The sequence below is a fragment of the Lissotriton helveticus genome, chromosome 11, assembly GCF_964261635.1.
Source record: "Lissotriton helveticus chromosome 11, aLisHel1.1, whole genome shotgun sequence".
Lineage (NCBI taxonomy): Eukaryota > Metazoa > Chordata > Amphibia > Caudata > Salamandridae > Lissotriton > Lissotriton helveticus.
The window spans coordinates 807,275,071-807,295,008 of record NC_136072.1 but is presented as its reverse complement, the minus strand read 5'-3'; the positions used below and the strand labels follow the sequence as shown (position 1 = coordinate 807,295,008).

The 19,938-nt window shown below is 42.9% G+C and overlaps 1 protein-coding gene across 1 annotated transcript in view; it reads left to right on the top strand.

Moving 5' to 3' along the window:
• Window positions 1–19,938, top strand: part of LOC144790897 (uncharacterized) — a 127,870-nt gene that overhangs the window by 105,730 nt on the left and 2,202 nt on the right. Inside the window, exons 9-12 of the mRNA XM_078665541.1 lie at window positions 4,627–4,863; window positions 5,569–5,755; window positions 6,556–6,569; window positions 11,672–11,752. Coding sequence (XP_078521667.1) covers window positions 4,627–4,863; window positions 5,569–5,755; window positions 6,556–6,569; window positions 11,672–11,752 — 519 coding nt within the window. The remainder of the gene's footprint in view (window positions 1–4,626; window positions 4,864–5,568; window positions 5,756–6,555; window positions 6,570–11,671; window positions 11,753–19,938) is intronic.

The following is a 19,938-nucleotide window of genomic DNA, read 5'->3' as shown; positions in this document are numbered from 1 at the left end:
TTTGATGAACTCAGCTAGAATGGATTCTCTAAATGATATGCAGCACACAAAAAAGTCATACGTACAGCATTTAATGGGAAAAATGTGTCCCTAGACAAGTCATCTCAAAAGTAACACGACATATACATCCAGTAGTACAATTCTTGAAGAAAGAAGTACATATCAGTTAGAGAATTCATCCATTTAGAGTCAGTCCATGGGGACCAGTGCGCATATATATCTTAGTAACTTAGGTTCCTTGTTAGAATACAGGCTGGTGCTGTCATATTTCCCTCTTTCACTCACCACCTATGTTTTTCTGTTGTTTTACCCATTTGAATATGTGGTAAAAAATGCCCCTGTAAAATCACGTAGGAGGAAGCGCATATGGGGTCTCGTTCTGAGATGGCCAGTAACTAAACTAGGAGAATGTTCAATTCCAGGAAACAACCCAACTCCAGCTATCCTCTTCACAACTTGCTGAACCCAGAATGAGGAGTAACATTGCTGGCGCAATACCGCATATGGTTCCCGCCTGAGGCCCCCGATCGCCGCCACCGATGACATCCGAGCCCTGATGGACAATGGAGAAACAGCGGCCCTCATCCTCCTGGACCTCTCCGCGGCATTCGACACTGTCTGCCACCGCACCCTAGTACAGCGCCTCAGCAACGTCGGAATCCAGGACAAGGCGCTGGAATGGATCATCTCCTTCCTCGACGGAAGAACACAGAGAGTCCGCCTACCACCGTACAAGTCAGAGGCCTCCGAAGTCATCTGCGGCGTCCCCCAAGGATCATCTCTGAGTCCCACCCTCTTCAACGTCTACATGAGCCCCCTCGCGGCCATCGTACGCAAACACAACCTCAGCATAATCTCCTACGCCGACGACACCCAGCTGATCCTCTCCCTGACCAACGACCCCGCCGCCGCCAGAGCCAACCTGCACGACGGGATGAAAGAGGTAGCCGAGTGGATGACGATCAGCCGCCTGAAACTGAACTCGGACAAGACGGAGATCCTCATCCTGGGCTCCTCACCCTCCGCCTGGGACGACTCCTGGTGGCCTCCCGCCCTGGGCACCGCACCCAAACCGACAGACCACGCACGCAACCTGGGCTTCATCCTGGACTCCTCCCTCTCCATGACCAGGCAAGTTAACAAAGTCTCCTCGACGTGCTTCAACATCCTACGCATGCTACGGAAGATCTTCTGGTGGATCCCCACCGAGACCAGGAAGACCGTCACCCAGGCCCTCGTCACCAGCCGTCTGGACTACGGCAACGCCCTCTACGCCGGTACCACCGCCAAGCTCCAGAAGAGACTCCAGCGGATCCAGAACGCCTCAGCCAGACTCATCCTCGACATCCCACGAACCAGCCACATCTCCGGACCTCTGAGAGACCTTCACTGGCTCCCCGTCAACAAAAGAATCACCTTCCGCCTCCTCACCCACGCACACAAAGCTCTACACGACCGAGGCCCGAGTTACCTCAACAGCCGAGTCAACTTCTACGCTCCCAAACGCCACCTCCGCTCAGCCAACCACGCCCTCGCCGCCGTCCCCCGCATCCGAAGAGCGACTACAGGAGGAAGGTCCTTCTCCTACCTGGCCGCCAAGACCTGGAACTCCCTCCCCCCCGACCTGCGCCTGACCCAAGACCACCTCTCCTTCAGGAAGAAGCTGAAGACCTGGCTGTTCGAGCAGTAGCGGCACCCCCCCCCCCCCCCCAGCGCCTTGAGACCCTACGGGTATGTAGCGCGCTCTACAAGTGTCATTGATTGATTGATTGCTCTGAGGTCAAGAGAGAGCCAAGTTCTCAAACTGATACAGTCAATAAACTTGGAAGTCAGTCAACATCCAAAGTAAAATGTAACAGTTCCAGAGAGATTACTCACCATGATGATACAATGAGTCTACCTAGGCAGCAAGTCTCATAGGGATTACATTTAAAAATGTCCCAGCGGCACATTAGGCAATGGAAGGTCTGAAGGAAAAGAAACACGTTTGATTAGCTTATTTAGGGCTTTGTGCCTTACAAAGGAAGTGGCGTGTGCAAAAAATATGATTAGCGATGCCGGCAACCGTTGCTTACCTATTGTCTTACCCGGAGGGGGATCTAATGACAAAGGAGCTGTTGCATAATATCTTGTCGAGAAAGGTGGAGACTACAAAGGCACATTCCTAGCAGGACAAGGGCAGCTATAGAGAGCTGTGGAATATATCACTTTGTCCACATGCACACAAGATGCAGACACAGGCACAACTGCTCACACAGCGCGAACATTTCCAACCACCCCCTAGCACTTGGGGCACGATTTAGAAGCAGAAAAAAAGAAGTTGTACATCTGCACCCCTAAATGTACTCCGGCTCATGGGTACACAAGTATAGCTTATGGGAATGTACACAAGTTCCCAGATGCAGATCTGGAAAGCTGTACCAGTTAAAGCTTCACAAGTGTAGTACTTTGATAGTAATATGGCATTTTTAGGTTTCGCATTCCTAAAGGTTACCAGAATCTATGTGAAATTGTTCCGTAATTACTTGTCTTGATTTTATCGTAGATGGAAACAATTTTTCGTAGTGTAGAAACCCCTTTCCTACATCACCATGCAGCTTGCGGGTGCTCGGCCCAAATGTATGATATTACAACGCAAACATTTACAACGCAGTTTTTACATCTCAACTACCATTACATTGCATGATTTTACAACGCATGCCATTACAACGCATATTTTAAAGCTACCGTTACAAAGTATTCCCTTATAACACATACCATTACAATGCATACCATTACAATGCATAATACTTTTAGGACAACAGTGGGGTAAGTGTTGGATAGTTTAGAGGTAAAAATGACTATTCCAACTCCAGTGAGTGCAACATTAGGGGAGTGTTGGCTAGTGTAGGGGTAACAATTTTTATTCCCACACCCGTGAGTGCAACAGAAGGGAACGTGTTGGATAGTGTAGGGGTAAAAAATACTATTCCCATGTACCCCAAAACCCATTCAAACCCTAAATCTAAAAATATCTCCATTACTTACATTATAATGAATTGTAATGGCATGCGTTGTAATGGTATGCATTGTAATGGCATGCAATGCAAGGCAGTCGCATGGTAACAGTTGCGTTGTAAAGGTGTGCGTTGTAATGACTGCGTTGTAATGGATGTTTCCCGCTCGGCCCCCTTCTTACCCTGTAAATGGACATAAGTAGTCTTTGACCAGTTTTTGGGTGAGAAAGGGCTTGAGAAGACCTTTTGAATGCTTTCAAACTTTGAGTATTGGACGTCCACAAAGTTGAATCGCGCCCTGTGATATTCGCTTTCCACCCCTCACAGACTAGCTATTAGCGTGTTATTGCTTTTAATTATAGTGTATTTATATAGCGCTTACTCTTCTGACAAGGCATTGAAGCGCTTTACACTGGGCAGCACACTGCTCCAGACCCAAGGTTAGTGGCTATTCTAGTGGTATTGGTTATTGTTACCTACAGACGAGTAAAAGGATTTACACCTCTATTGTGTTACCTAGCAGGCATACATTCAGCCATTTTCAGCTTCATATGTTCATGACCAAAAATTACTTGGCCAATCGGGCTCATTCTGTACAATGATCTGGGTGAATCTCTTCAGAGAGGTGTGTGCATACATGTAGGGGATCAGAGAGAGAGAAGGCCAGTGAGTGCTGAAGATATCTTAGACCCTTATTGTGAGTCTGGTGGTCCATAGACTGCCAGACTCATGGTGGTGGTCTCCTGACCACCCTATTATGACTAGGGCGTCGGGCCGTCCTGGGAGCAGCGCTGCCGTCACAACCGCCAGGAAACTGCCTTTCCCTGCCGGTTGTGCTGGTGGTTGCGCGGCGGTCCTGAGTCGGCAATATTCTTGGCGGGCCGCTATGGCCCGCCAAGCATATTACGAGTTTCCTCACTGCCACACTTTTCATGGAGGTGTGACTGTCATGAAAAGTGTGGCAGCGAGGAAACAAAGGTGGTGCCTCATGCCATGTGGATGCACACAGGGGGGCACATGATGCACATCAGTACCTGCACGGCGTGGACTGCAGTCCATGCCGTGCATGTACTGCCTTTGACGTTGCCATTGCGGTGCCTATGTCAGTTCCTACATGGGTTTGTTGTTGCAGGAGTGGGATGGTCTCGCTAATACACTGCAAAACTCATAATAAGGACCTCAGGGTGGATTGGATGGGAACATTCCTGTGAGAAACAAATATCATGTACCTGCATCATTCGTTGCAATTAGGTTAGACTATAAGGGGCAGGGCCTGGTAAGAAGGACCGTAATACAAGTTAAATCGGGCTGGAAAGATTGGAGACTGTGTGCATGTGACATATCCAGTTCATCAAGTACAAATTGTACAAGTGTTAAAAAAAAATGCATGACAGGGTCCTGTACCGCATAATTGCCCTTCACCCCAGTTCCTCCTTTTTAGCACGCCCTCTGATGTCTGTAAGGGGTTATTTACTAATGTGTTGCGTTTGGAACAAGTGGCAGGAATCAATGAAAAGTGATGCGAACCATTAGGGCTACTTACAATTAAAAGCAAGTTCCTTGTGCAGCACTTACTAGATCGAGGTCCATGTCTCAGTGATTTGAACTCTTCTTTCCATCACTTTCCCAGCTCGAGGCCTCTTCAGATGGCGCTCCTGAAGATGCTACCGAGGAGGAGGAGGAAAAAAGGAAGAAGAAGAAGAAGAAGAACAAGAAAAGGAAGAAGGACAAGAAAAATAAGAAAGACAAGAAAGGAAAGAAGGGGAAGAAAAACAAGAAGAGAAAAGACAAAACTGACGTTAAATGCTCAGGATGCACCCAGATTGTGACGAACTTGCAGAAAACCGTTGGCGAAAACCTTGATGACGTGAGTGCCCTAACCTTGATGTCAGACAGATCTGGGCTCGAGGTCCAGACTAAAGCATATCTTTTCATTTCTTACACTGTGTCCTTGGTGTTTGGAAGCCACCCTCACTAAGTGCACGAATCCACCTTTACCACCCTTTTCTCTGTAGTTTATGATACGTATTTGTCAGTATTTTTGTCAGATAGCCCATTATCTATGTCTATGCCATTACTTATGTCTATGACTATTCCCTTCTTTGTTGAAAACGGCACAGTACTTATAAAATGTCCAAAGTAATGCAGCCTAATATAAATATCAAACTTTGCAAAGCTATCAGCAGGGTCTAAAAAACGATTTTTAAGGTCGCCATGAGATGTCCCATAAGGAGAATTCTCAAGAAACCGCTGAACTAAAATCCACTAAAATTGAAAGTACAAAGAGCTCATCCTCATTCAATACGTTTTTCCAATCTGGTGATTTTCAGTTGAGCCATTTGTGAGAAGAAGCAAATAAAGTAGCTGTTCAATACACATGCATGAGTTGAAATCTGCAATAAATGGCCAAAGGTTGGGGAAATCAGTGACAGATTGATAGGTAATGTGAATTGATGAGTTCTGATTACTCTTTGTATGTTTTCCCTCGATCATTCTTCACCTTGTAGAATGCCTTTTATACACTCCACATTTCTTTTCATTTGTGTGTTTACCACATCTTTTGTTTCTATAGGACACGGTCAACGGAGCTGTTGATTCCATGTGTGATGAGGTTGATGAAAGTATCTCTGAAATCTGCACAACCATGAAGGAGAACAACAAGGATGACCTTGTAGAAGCTGTGAAGAATGGGGATAGCCCGAAAGACATCTGCACACAGATTCAGATGTGTAAAGGCCAAGAGTTGGATTACAGTGAGGGTAAGGCCATGAAATGGGCTTCCTCCAGCATTTCGAGGTGCTATGTCATACCTAGACCCTAAAGTGATAAGTAAGACCCATTGAGTGCTGAGCTTCACACATCATTGTGCATTTCACCTATGGAGCCTGATCTCCAGAGATAGGCCATTTACGAAAGAGCAAGCGCATTCTCATGGACGTTTAGCTATCACGTTGACATCTGCTGACTGTCGCTGAGAATGGGTGCTCTTATGGGTTTTTCACTGCAAGCCTGTGTCTGATGTCTCTTCTGGTGGATAGGGTTCTCTTTAGGACTGTCAATCTGGCCTCTGCTCTCTTCACCTGGGGAAGAGGCTCATATGAATCCAAGACAGCTAGCTCCTAACTTTTCCCCTGCTGTTTAGGTTGTAGGTACTTGCCTCAACATCACTGCTGCCTCCATAGTCTCTGTTTCCTTCTCTTGGAGGTTGAAGGGTGCTTTTCATATGAACCTGGGGCTTCCCAGATGATGTCTGAGCTCTTATTCTGGCTTTAATAGGGCTCTTTGATTGGTAGCCTGACCTCGGATCCCTTCTTCTAGGAATAGATGATCTGATAAGGAGCCAGGACTACCATCTTGATCTGTAATCTTTGCCTCTAGATGAGTGTTCTCCTCTCGGGCCTCCAGTTGGATGTGATAGGTGGTGGAGTCCAATGCCTGCTCTGGGAAAAAGATGTTCTCATGATGTCAAGAACTAGTAGCCTCTTGTATAGATGGTCCTCGTTCATGCAAGGCAGGTTCTCTAATATATGCTTGACATTCATTATTTTCTTGTCTCCAGTGACTCCTCAGCAGGTTGGAACTTACAAATGTCTACTGAACTAGTAGCCTGGACTGCTATGTTCTTCCGATATAACTAGTCACTGGCTGACAAGGTTTTGTTTGTAGGTGGTTCAAAACACTAAACAAACTTCAGAAATCACTCTGCCCTCCACCCCCAATATCGAAAGTCACTTCTAATGTTCACCTGATCCACCTCATCCTTAATCATTGATGTCCCCCTGTATTTTCCTTCCAAGTACCATAATTTGCACCTGCTTTTGTAAGTGGAGAAATACACTCACCTGTGTTCATCCTAATGACTTGTACAAATCTGCACTTAACACCATTGGTGCTGGCCTTGATGATGCCAAGGTGCTATCAATTCTTAATTATATCTCTTTGGATCCTAATAAAGCATTTGTCCCACACAGTCAACACATTCTTTTCCCTCCCTGCCAATCATCCTCCACAGACCACCATAACCTTATCCAACATCTTAACATCTTGGCTAACTACTTTGCCATGTATTTCCACAATAGGATCACAACTATAAGAAACTTTTTGTCTGCACTACATTGTATGCTCTGCACTTTAAGCTTCACCACCACTGCGTGCTCTAAAATGATCCTTCATATCCTTAAAACCGAGAACCTTTCTTTGCCCTCTCAGATCATATTTTTTTCTTTCCTCCAGTGTCTTCAGTTCTTTCTAAAAGGCTACACTATTCAGTTTCTTTCTCCTCCCTAGTGTTTACACACAGTGTTTCAAGAAGCCTTTCTGTTTAAAACACCCCTACCTATTTCTCGAATAAAAAACATAGCACTCATTTTGAAGATGTTGAGATTTGTTACTATTGTCCAAAATATTTGTTTGCCAGCGACATGCTGAAATCCCAAGCCTTGAAGATATCACAGGATTTTGGTGAATATCTTTTTTTTAAGATTAGGAGGCATTAGAGGGAAGTGGTTCAAGTACTCAGCATAACTACCCTAGTTATGTATTGGAGTGTTATTGTTACTGGGACCGTCACTCTGAGTGAAGATTAACACAGTGTGATTGTCGATATTACATATTTCTTTTATTAAGGTTCACATAACTGCTAACATTACCCTTGAGATGGTCGCCTTTAGTTAGAACTGGGTGCATTAGCAAACAAAACTTTGGATTCTTGGTGACTTATAGATTTGTTTTTATCTTTCTATCTGTGTAAGTTTCTACTCTTGATCCATAGCCAAGTGATGGAGGTGATAGGCCATGTTAAGTGAGGAGCTCCTTCCGATCCCTGCCCCCCTAAGTTAGTGACTGGTGTCGCGAATAGTCTTGCCCCAGATTTACCAACTTTGTTGAACATAATAATTACGACAGGCAATTTTCCATCAGAGTGGAAAAAGGATTCGATGTTGCTTATGCTAAAAAAAAAACTTGCTGGATCCTAAGGAGGAAAATAATTCCATTCAATTTCATGGTTACCCTATTCCACTAAGCTTCTGGAAAAACATACTAACACTATCATATCTAGCTACCTGGAAAATAACAATCTGGACATTGCACAATATGACTTCAGATCAGGCCACAGTACAGAGACAGCTTGGATAGCGGTCTCTGAAGAAATCAGATCCATTAAGGACAACTTAGGTAGAGCTGCGGTGGTCCTCTTGAACCTCTCTGATGCTTTTTATACGGTCAGCCATCCAGTTCTGTTAGAGAGCCTGAGAATGATCGGAATCACTGCTTCAGCATTTGATCTTTGGGCATCTTTCCTGAGGTTTAGGGAGTAGATTCTGACACTTGACCAGCTTAAACCGAGGCCCTTCTCCCTCCCCTGTGGGGTCCCTCAGGGTTCATTGCTTAGCCCGCTTTTATCATTTACATGGTAAGGCTAGCTAAGCTGATTCACTCCTATGGGTCCGCCATAGTAGCTTATGTGGACGATACCCAGATTGTGGTATCAGTTTCGAGCAACATGGAGGAGGTTGCCGACAGATTCAACAAAAATATAAATGCCTTTGTTAACTGGATGTCCACTAACTGTCTGAAGTTAAACTCAAAAAAAATATAGATTCTAATTTTTGGGAAGGATACTAGCTTCTGGAATCTTTCATGGTGGCCGCAGGCCCTCGGCCCTCTTCTAGACCCAGCCTCCAGGGTAAGAAATGTTGGAGTAGTTTTTTAATGCAGAATTGCCTGTTAGAGAACAAATTAACAAACCGACATATTCCTGTTTCTTGATGCTGAGGTCTTTGAGAAAGGTGCTGCCTTTCATTCCCTTCCAGCCTCAAAAAGTCAGTGGTCATTGCTCTTGACCTCTCCAGGATTGATCATTGTAATGACCTCTACATGGGCATCAAACAACTGGCCCTCTGAAAGCTTCAGATGTTGTAAAACACAGCTGCTCACCTTCTAAGAAAAACTTCGCAAACAAGAGTCAGTGTCAAACACCTTGCTTGAACTTCGCTGGCTGCCTGTAAAGAAAAGGGACTCATTTAAGGCATTCTGTGTGGCTCACACAGCCTTATATGGCACAGGACATGTCTATCGTGCAAGCCAGTTCAGGTGGTATCAACCAAACAGAAGTTTGAGATCTGCTGCTTCATTTTCAGTTTCGGTCCCCGGGATAAAGAAAGCCTCTTGTGGCGGCCGCAGCTTTGCACACACCACTTGCCAGGTCTGGAATAAATTCCATTACATTTCAAAAGCCAGTCAAACCTTTTCAGTTTTCGTAAACAGTTGAAATCATGGCTATTTTCCTCACCTCATTATCCCCAAAAACTCCTTAGTAAGTTGATCTGATGATTCTACACACAGGAGCCCCCTCGGGTATTTGTGCGTGTTTAGAAACTTAAATCTATCTATCTATCTATCTATCTATCTATCTATCTATCTATCTATCTATCTATCTATCTATCTATCTATCTATCTATCTATCTATCGCACTCACTCTTTCTATCTATCTATCTATCTATCTATCTATCTATCTCTCTATCTATCTATCATCTATCTATCTATCATTAGCTATGTACATATCTATCTTTCCGTCAGTCAATAGTTACCGATAATGGTTTGTTCCATAGCTATGTAGATCTCAACCTATATATTGTTAGTTAGCTATCTATAGAAATACATGCATAAATACACACACACATACTTCATCTATAGATAGATAGATAGATAGATAGATAGATAGATAAATAGATAGATAGACAGACAGACAGACAGACAGACAGACAGACAGACAGACAGACAGATAGATAGATAGATAGATAGATAGATAGATATATAGATAGATAGATAGATAATTAGATAGATAGATAGATAGATAGATAGATAGATAGATAGATAGATAGATAGATAGATAGATAGATAGATAGATAGATAGATAGATAGATAGATAGATAGATAGATAGATAGATAGATAGATAGACAGATAGACAGATAGACAGATAGACAGATAGACAGACAGACAGACAGACAGACAGACATATACAGGAAAAATACTATTCAATGTGAATCCTCATGAGGCCACTTGCAAGGAGTGGACCTGCCTTGTGGGCAGTTTCTGTTTTTACAGGATTTTCACTTGGAATGGTCCTTATGTCTCCTGTCCCAGGTGCTCCAGTTTCTGATCCAAGTGTTGGTCCGACATGTATCTTCTGCCAAGCATTCATCATACAGAATGTCACTCATATTTTCCATATGCTTGTTTGACTTTCACCTCTTGTGGGGAATATTCAGAGAGTAAATGGAATCCTGTAAACCGCATGCCAGATAGTACACATCAATGTTCAATTTTCCCATTGACAATGGTGTAATTTTATAGCCATCTATGAGCTTTTCACAGAAGAACTATGGTGTGTGATAGGTTCATTCAAAACATATTCCTTCTGAATAACTTTGAAAACCAAGCTTTTTCTGAATTAAATCTGAAACATTTACTTTTAAAACTTTTCATGAATAGAAGTGATATGCTCCACATAAATATAAATGTATACATGTACATAATACACAAATATAAAGCAACAAGAAATATCCACAGACATGAATTTGAAAATCTGAAATTGACTAAAGAAGTCTGAACAATATAGGTGCAGGAAGAAATAAGGAGGAAATATGAAAGCTATAAAACAGATTTATCTAGGAGTGCTCTGGTGGTGGGTCTGACAACTCTATGGAACTCTGTTAGAACATCATAGACAGTGTCCTTCCATTTAATCTGGTAGTCACACTATAACATCCAAATCTGTGCATAATAATGACAATGATTTTAGGCTCTTGTATCAGCATTAGCAAAGTCTTCATCAGAACAATGAAGAAAATTAAGTAATTTGCATGTAGATCAGATAAGTGTATGGTGATAATGGCAAAGTTAGATGTTTTGGTACTTGAGGAAAACGCGTCCACAGTTAGTGTCCGCTGTAGTCCTTGGATACCACAATATTTTTCTGCCTAGAAGAACCTGAGAGTGGGGAATAAAACCTCTGAACAAAGACAATGATTATGGAGACTTGAGCTAATTTACTGGGGACTTGTTCAGGATTAGTTACAGTGAGACCAGGGAGTGTACTTTGAATAAGCGCCTCTTAGTGAGTCCTTAGAAGAAGGGGCCCAAAGATGGGCAGAGTGGGCCAGGTTAAGGAGTTTTTGAAAATGGGTAGACTGTAGTCCGGATAAGAAGCTCTGAGCCGTGCGTGTATGTACAGGTTGTGGGGCATTGACAAGGGTGTATGGGTGTCACAATAAGAGTCTATGATACTGATTGTGTGGTCAAGTTGAAGTGCTCTGAGATGGATTTCTGTGGGTAAGAATACGATCTTCTAACATTTGGGTGTGTAGTCAGGTTCAGGGGCTCTGAGATGGGTGTGTAGGTCAGAATATGTTACTCTGACACCAGGATTTGAGGCCAGACTGAGGAGCTCAGACGATGTGCATGCTATAGCAAGGATTCCAGGTCAGGAGACTTGTGAAGTGTTGTTTAACTGAGATTCACTGAATCTGTAGTGTGCAGTTAGACTTATTCACTGAGTCCCTCCATGTTTAGCTCTGTATGTTACACTCCTCTTGTGCTTCTTATGTATATAGGCTCCTCCATTTGTCTCTATACTAAAGTTACATTCTACCTCTTTTTGTTTCCCCAACAGTGCAACAACTTCCTGTCAACCTATGGCCCAATGGTGAAGCATGTCCTGCTAAAGCCCTGGGACGAAGTCACCACCTGCCAGGTGAGTGGTACGGGCCAGATAGCGGGCAGCAGGGCACTGGGGTATGCTTTAGATCTCTGGAACGCCAGAGACAAACAGCACGAGGGAATGACCAGTGAGCTTCTCATAATTGATGAAGCCAACCTCACAACCATGGGCTGTTATAGAGACTTCCAGGGTGGTCCCACCTCCCAAGCAATGCATCATTCATCTGTAACTAAGGGTCTAGCCACCATTTCAGTGCTGTTTCATTTCCCAGGCTGCTTGGATCAATAAATCAAACCTTAGTGACTTTGGGGACCACTGGCCTGGAATAAACGGTACCTGGGGCTTGAGATGAAAGGGTGCTTAGGTATGGCATAACATAAGCACCCCGGAATCTGTCAATTAACTGACCAGAGACTACACCCTATGAAATAGATCTACCAGGAGAGGCTGCACTCTGATCATTATGGAACAAAGAGCATACCTTGGTCCATGTGTAACTGAGAACTGATGTGTTCCAGATATTGTGATATCTCCACCTTGCACTTGATGACAACAAAGTCATTCTCATATTCCCCAAATCTACTGTGGTAACAACCATCCTATTGACTTTTGCTCATGTGGGGAAGGGTATTAGGAATCAAACAAAAGTCTCAGAGAATCTCTCATTTTCGGGTGCAAATGTGGACTCCCTGCTCCCACCCCCAAAGTAAGTAGATATACCCAAATTATGTGCTATTCTATAGATAACATGAGTGACAACCATTACCATATCTATTAACAGGTAAGCATATAAAAGGAATAAAAGAGGGAATCCTCATTACACCTTAGGGACATTTCATCACACATTCCTAACAAATTAATCTAATTCTAACCTATGTTATAGTTTGCTGAATTACATCCATGCCAATCACCTGCATAACTTTAAGCTATTTGGACTGAGTCAAGTCGGAATCCCCTTTCTCAGCATCCCTGCAGTAACTGGTCCATCTACATTACCCTGCCCCAATTACCTGTATCTTTTAAACATTTTTCATACATAGTAGCCTATAGAGCGAGGAGGGGTTTACACATTCTGAGCACCAGTATTTTATTCCACAGGACAATAAACAGGGCCGTGCAGGACAAGTGTATTGGCATCTCTGTGTTCCTATCTATTGGATGATAGATGTTTAGGCTAAACAGCTGGCCAGCTAGAAATCTACCTCAGGAGCTTCTGGAAAGCCTGCTTCGAAGCACTCTAAAGAAATTGTAGGAAGGCTGGTTTGTTAATGTTCCCCCATTACTTTAACACTGTAGCACACAGAGCATGATGAAAGGGCATGGATTCTAACTGTCACTCAAACTATTGCATCAAGAAACTGTCCTGTGGTCTCCATCCTCAGGCATGGAAATCCTAGATTTTATCTTAAACATTGCAGCACCTAACTCAGCTCTGTCCATTGTATGCCTCTGTCTTATGCTTAGATGCATAGCTCTCATCCTCAGCATCCACATCTTCCTCATTTGGCTGGCTAGCATGGTGTGCTGGGAGTGACAACTCTTGTGCCTTCAATGCCATGGCCTTGGCATGACTCTCGACCTATTGGGGAGAGACAGAAGCAGTCTCTAAGCTCATAACAGAGGAACGTCGTCCCACTGCTGTAAGGCAGCAAATTAAAATGATAATAAAACTATTTTATTATCATTTTTATTTTTCACTTACTCGGCCAAACTTGCCGAGCAGCCGAGGCTGCTGCACGTAAGAGTGGTGAGCAGTGGGGCCTGGCGGGAGGGATTTCGACAGACGATGACGAGGGAACATTAATTATTTATTTAATTTTCCCTTGTCGTCATTCGTCGAAATCCCCCCCCCCCACAGGGTCCCACACCCCACCCCTCTTACCTGCCGTGGCTGCCGCGGAGTCTAGGTAGCGGCGAGGCTATGCTTTGCATCAGCAGCAGCCAGGCCCAGGAAGGAGGAGTGGTAGGTGCACTGTATGTGCGTATGTCGGTTTTGCCAGCCCTCTTAGGATGGCCTAACCGACATGCACACTTACATTTCTCTATCCCAGCTGTCTTGCATAGCCAGATGGGAGAAGAGGCGTATACTCCTTGTCCTTAACTGAGCGGCATTTCAGCCCACTCAGACCAATCCCTGCGCTTCTCTCATGCTGAGTAATAGCCTAAGAGCAGTGTCTGGATTGGGTGGGGAGGGTAGCAGAGGAACACTGAGGTGGCTGTAGTAGAGAAGCACTGAGGCGGTGTCCAGGAGTGGTAGGTACATTCTTATTTTTTTTATTGTCCTCCGGTACTGCCTCACCAAGTTTTAGTGGCAGCAGCCGCCACTGCCATAACATCCACCGGTTGTTTCTCTGGTGCTTCAACCATTTCACTATGCTAGCGTTTTCTAGAACCTTCTATGATTGTTCTCGTTCTGCGTTCTGTGCTTGTACAGTTCCTCAAGCAAAAGTTATCAAACCGTGTTCTTACTCCAATGGTCAAGTGCCGGAGCTACGCGAATCAAATCCCTCTTACTGAGAGAGCAGACATATGGTCTTATTTGCAAGCCCCCTGCGCCGCCGATAAGTCACTTGTTCCCATATTAAAAGTGACACACCGGCGGACCAAGGGGCTTCTAAATAAGCCCCCTAGTTAAGAAAAGCATTCTAAATACTTATTTCCCTAGGATAGCCGGAAACATTCTAATCACAACCTATTCCCAAGACCACCTCATCGCCACAAGGTAGTACACAGTTTAAGATTGGTTGGGTCAAAGGGTGGCACGGGAAGAGGAGATGCTTGCATGCTTGATCAGGCCCTGCTCCTGATTGCCCAGCGACTGACATCCCTGGCTCTTCAGGTTGACTGGTTGGTTGACGGCTCTAAAAGGCTGCTGGTCACGCCCCTATTGTAGATCATATTGTAGTCCACTATGTAAGTCTAGCAAGCTCTATAAGACATAATGGTATGACAACAACAAACAGAAACATACAAGTTTATATAAACAAGAGGCATTATGATTACCCTTCTTCAACAAAGACAGGAAAATGTATAGGAATATTCCTAAGTAAGATGCCTTTTAAATGAGATGGGTAAGGTAGGATGAAGTGTAAACATTTATGGACAAAAAAAACGACTTTACAAAAAGTTTTGAGGCTGAAAGTGATTTGTCTATTTCATGGGTGAGGATTCACACTCTTAACTCAAGGTCAGCAATAAGCAATGTGGAAGAAGAGGCTCTTGTGTCCTTATGAATTCAGAGACTGACTGATGATTCAGTGATTTATTTATGTGAAGAAGCCAACAGAATCCAAGTTTGCCATATGGCCAGGGCACATTTTGTAAAATAAAGAGCCCCGGTGCCCGGAGTTCTGCTCAGAAGCCCGCAACCAGATCCTGATTTCACCCTTTCTGATGGACATGCCGGCTTTCTCTTGCTCCGTCTTTTCGAGGTGTATGTTTTTCCCTCCATTGCTCTCAAAAAATATCCGTAGCCAAAAACAATTGCTGGTGCCTCCCACCGCAAAGCACTGGCTGAAATTAAGCACTGCTCATATTCTTATCTGTATGATTATTGGACTACGGTTTTTCAGTAAGTTGTGGAGTAGCGAGAAGAATCTATAACCAGACAAGGCCATGATAATGTTGGGGATTAATGGAGAAACTAATCCTTTGATCTTTGTGGTGTGGAGAGGAAGAAGGCTAGGATTGTTATGGCCCGACATTGAAAAGATCCCACCCAACAACAAAGAGGAAAAAAGAAGATCAGGGGGGGAGATGGGTTATGATTGAGGGTGAATCAAAGGCAGGATATTGTACTATTGTTTCGTTATATGGACCTAATGATGATGACCCGGAGATTTTTGAATTCCTAGATCAGGAATTATCCTTGTGGCCTGAACCGATTATTTGTTGTGGGGATTTTAATGTCAACGGTTTAATGGGTTTGGGTATGACGGGTGGGAAGTACGGGGGGAGGAAAAAGAAAGTTTGTAATGCAGTTTGTAATCTTGCATGTCATAATGCTTTAGTTGATAGTTGGTCTCAAAAACACCCTTATGGTACGGGAAGTACATACTATTCGGCACCACATAGAATGGTCACTAGACTGGACTATTTTTGGATTTCTAACTCTCTGGTAGGCGAATGTCAATTGGAGAGGCTCCCGAGGATATTATCGGACCACAATCCACTTGTGTTAACCCTACCATTGGCTGTCGGGGGGAAAGAGAGCCTTACAACTGGACTTTTGAAAGAGGGCTCCTTAAAGATAGAAACTATCTGATTAGGATGAGAGTATGGATCAACCAATTCTGGGAGGTTAATAGAGGCACTACCTCGTCTGGTATGGTTTGGGACGCCTTCAAGGCTGGCATTAGAGGGGAAACCTTATGCTTCACACTACAAAGGTCCAAAAATGAAAAAGAGGAAATGGCTAAAAAACTAAAATATTTAACAGACTTGGAAAAGTGCCTCATAACAGCTATTTCTAACCAAGACCCCCTGGAAGATATACTGCTAAAAATGGAATTGAATAAAGCAGATGCAAGTGAAAGTATAGTTACCAGAACAGCAGCTAATTATCTAACCAAAAGGAGAAAAGTTACGAGTACAGCGACAGAATAGGACATCTTCTTGCAATTCGGACTAGGCAGAACTTGGCAGCAGGACAAATAAAGGAGATAAAAGATGAGGCAGGGGTGCTGGTAAATAAGACAACAGATATACAGGAGGTTTTCAGGAAATTTTACATCAAACTGTACGAGCAGACACTCACAAAGACAGAGCAGAGAGATCACTGGATACCTAGGGAGTATAGAGTGCGTAGAGTTAGATGACGAGGAGAAGGAAAAATTAGAGCTTAAACTCACATTGCAAGAAGTACAGGGAGCAATAAACAACCTTCCGATTGGAAAAGCTACGGGCCCTGACCAGATCCCAGCAGAGTTTTATAAAATCTTCTGGGATGTATTAGGGAAGGACATGCTTGAAACACTTTTGCAGGCACAGATAGGTAATTCAATTCCACCTTCATGGGGATGAGCTGATATTATCGTGATTTTAAAGAAAAACAAACCCCCACTAGAACCCGGTTCTTACCGCCCAATAACTCTAATGAATTCAGATGCTAAAATTTATTCGAAATCACTTGCACAGAGATTAAGCAGGATCATAGAGCACTTGGTGAGCACAACACAGCACGGGTTTATCCCAGGAAAGGGAACTACACAGCATACGAGGCAGTTGATTACTATCTTAGACGCTATGGGAGTTGCAGAGGACCCTGTCGCGGCTATATTTTTGGACGCGGAGAAGGCCTTCGACAGGGTCTCCTGGAAATATTTATGGGAAGTAATGAAATGGCATGGGTTAGGCAATGGATATATTAAGGCAATTCAGGCATTATATAAAGATCCTAACGCTAGAATAAAAATAAATAAAGGATATACTAATCTAGTACCTATTAATCGCGGTACAAGGCAGGGTTGTCCAGCTTCTCCCCTATTATTCACCCTGTATATTGATCCTATTTTGCGCAGACTAGAAAACAACTGTACGATCCCCCCAATCAGGCTACATAACAGCAATTATAAAGTATTCGCTTATGCGGATGATGTGGCCATAATCACAAATAACCCAGGATGCGCTCTACCTGAGATAGAGAGGGAAGCAGTAGATTTCGGAGCAATTTCAGGATATAGTATTAATAGTGAGAAAACTCAAATAATACAAAACAGCTATATGACTTATCAAGACATTAGAGTTGTCAAAATTGCAACATATTTAGGAATAAAAGTTACTACAGAATTAGATAATCTGGTAGAGATAAATATGAGTCCACTAGTTAACAAAGTAAAAGAGAACACAGAAAGGATACATAAGTTGCATTTGACGTTGATGGGGCGCATAAATGTGATCAAAATGACTACCTTTCCAAAATGTCTGTATTTATTTAGAGCAATCCCACTGTTTTTCGATCACTTTTGGTTTAACAAAATAGAAGCAATTTTAAATAAATTCATTTGGGCACACGGTAAAACCAGAAGGGCATATCGACACCTAACACTGCCAAGAGAAAAGGGGGGGTGGGGTGCACCGGATTTTAGGTTTTATTATTGGGCTACAGCTATGCAATACTTTCATGGATTAATAGGGGGCAGCGGTATAGAACCAGGAGAAGACACACAGGGTTATACCAACGTTTATACAGCAATTATGGGAGAAGGGGCTGATAACGGATTCTTAAGCACAATTGATTTTAGTTACTTCAAGCATACTAGGTTTAAAACTTTAAAAGCTGCTTATAGTATTTGGAAGGTGGTACAAAAGAAAATGGGATTAGGAAGATACAACAGTTATACACAACTGTTTGCCAATAGATCCTTACCTGGTGATATTTTTAGGGATACGGTGATGAAAGATTGGGACAACAAAGGGATCAAGAAGATAGGGAACCTTATGAACCCACAGGGGGAAATCTTACAGTTCCAAGAGATCCAAAGCAAATTTAAGATAGCAAATAATAGTTTCTTTAAATACCTACAGATCAGAAGTTTCCTATTGAACAAACAGGGTGGAACGCTGGGCTTTGGGAACTGCCGTATAATGGATTACATAGAAAGGAATTCTCACCCCACAATTCGATACCTATACGCCGAATTGTGCATATATAAATCCGATGACAGAGGGAAATATATAAAGAAATGGGCGGATAAGTTGGGGTTGCAGTCAGAGGGTTTCCAGGTGTCCCTTGATCTGGGCCGAATGATTTTATGCTCGGCCTCTTTACAGTCACAGCATTACAAGACCCTGTACTCACTTTATCATACGCCAGACAGAATCGCACAATGGGGGGGTAACACTGGAACATTATGCCCACGATGTGACTCGGAGCGTGCAGACATTATTCACATGTTTTCACAATGCCCACAACTGTATTCTCTTAAAAAAGAGATTGAGAAATTTTCTGAGGTATCCTTAGGGTTTAAAATAAAGCTAACGGATGACATACTATTGTTGGGGGTCTCGTCAGGAGCTGAAGAAGTTCCTTTGGAATTCATGTTCATGCTGGCTGCAGTGTTCCGTATTTGTATAGCCTCTACATGGCTTGATAGGGTACCACCAACTTTTCAGATGTGGATTGCTAGGTTATTATCAACATACAATTTAGAAAAGGCAATTTATGATAGGAAGGGAAAAAGAGGTAGAACTCTGGGGAGGAAGATTTGGTACCCAGTGACAAACTGGAAAAAGAGACTGGTAAATCAGGTTGGGACTCCGGCTGTTAGCGATTAGATAATTGATGTAATGGTCTGAATTGAAATGCAATGTATGGGACTGTTCTTTTATTTATAGCTTTGCCCTCTTTTTGTTTCTTTATCGTAATTGTTGCTATAACTATCTGCAAAAAACAATATTAGTATTTGAATGTGTTTGTATGTTCAGAATTTGGTAACGTAGAAATGTGCTGTAACATTTACTGATTTATCACTTTGGAAAATAAATAAAAAACTTTTTATTAAAAAAAAAAGAAAAAAAAAAAAAAAGAAAAGATCCCACCCGTCCTCTGTGAGGCACTAGCTATGAAGAACTCCATGGGGTCTACTGTTTTGATAAGGCTCTTGCTAGCAAAACTGGTAGCTTCTGTTGTTTCACCCGAGTTTAGGCTGGATTTAATAAAGACCCTCACGTAGAATTTAGGTGCAAAGGTAACCCCAAACATTATCTGAAAATACAATGACCTAGGAATTTCGATGTTATTTCTCTATGTTTTTTTCTTCTTTTGGGAGTTGCTGTATTGGAATGTTTGGTTAATATTTCGTCAGAGATAATTTATTAGATGATTTATTGTACCTCTGCAATGCCTCTTTTTCAAACATACTCTCAATGCAATTTGTTGTTGTTAATAGCAATAATGTACAAATTAACAATAGGCACATTTTATGTTCAAGATCTAATTTAATGTTTTAAGCACAAGATAATATGGGTGGGAGTTAAGGTTTCAAGGATGGAAGCGGAGAGTGAGGACATGCCCTAATATATGACTTTCCTCCCATTTTACTTTCTGTGGAGTAGCAGCTATTAACGAATCAGCTGAACTTAAATCCCCTTTAAATGTACTTTATTTGGGGAACAGATTTATATAGGGTAAGTTCCATAGTAAAAGGGTGCTGTATTCTTGAACCGTTCTATCATTAGAGTGTATCACTACGTTACATATGACCCCATTACACAATCTC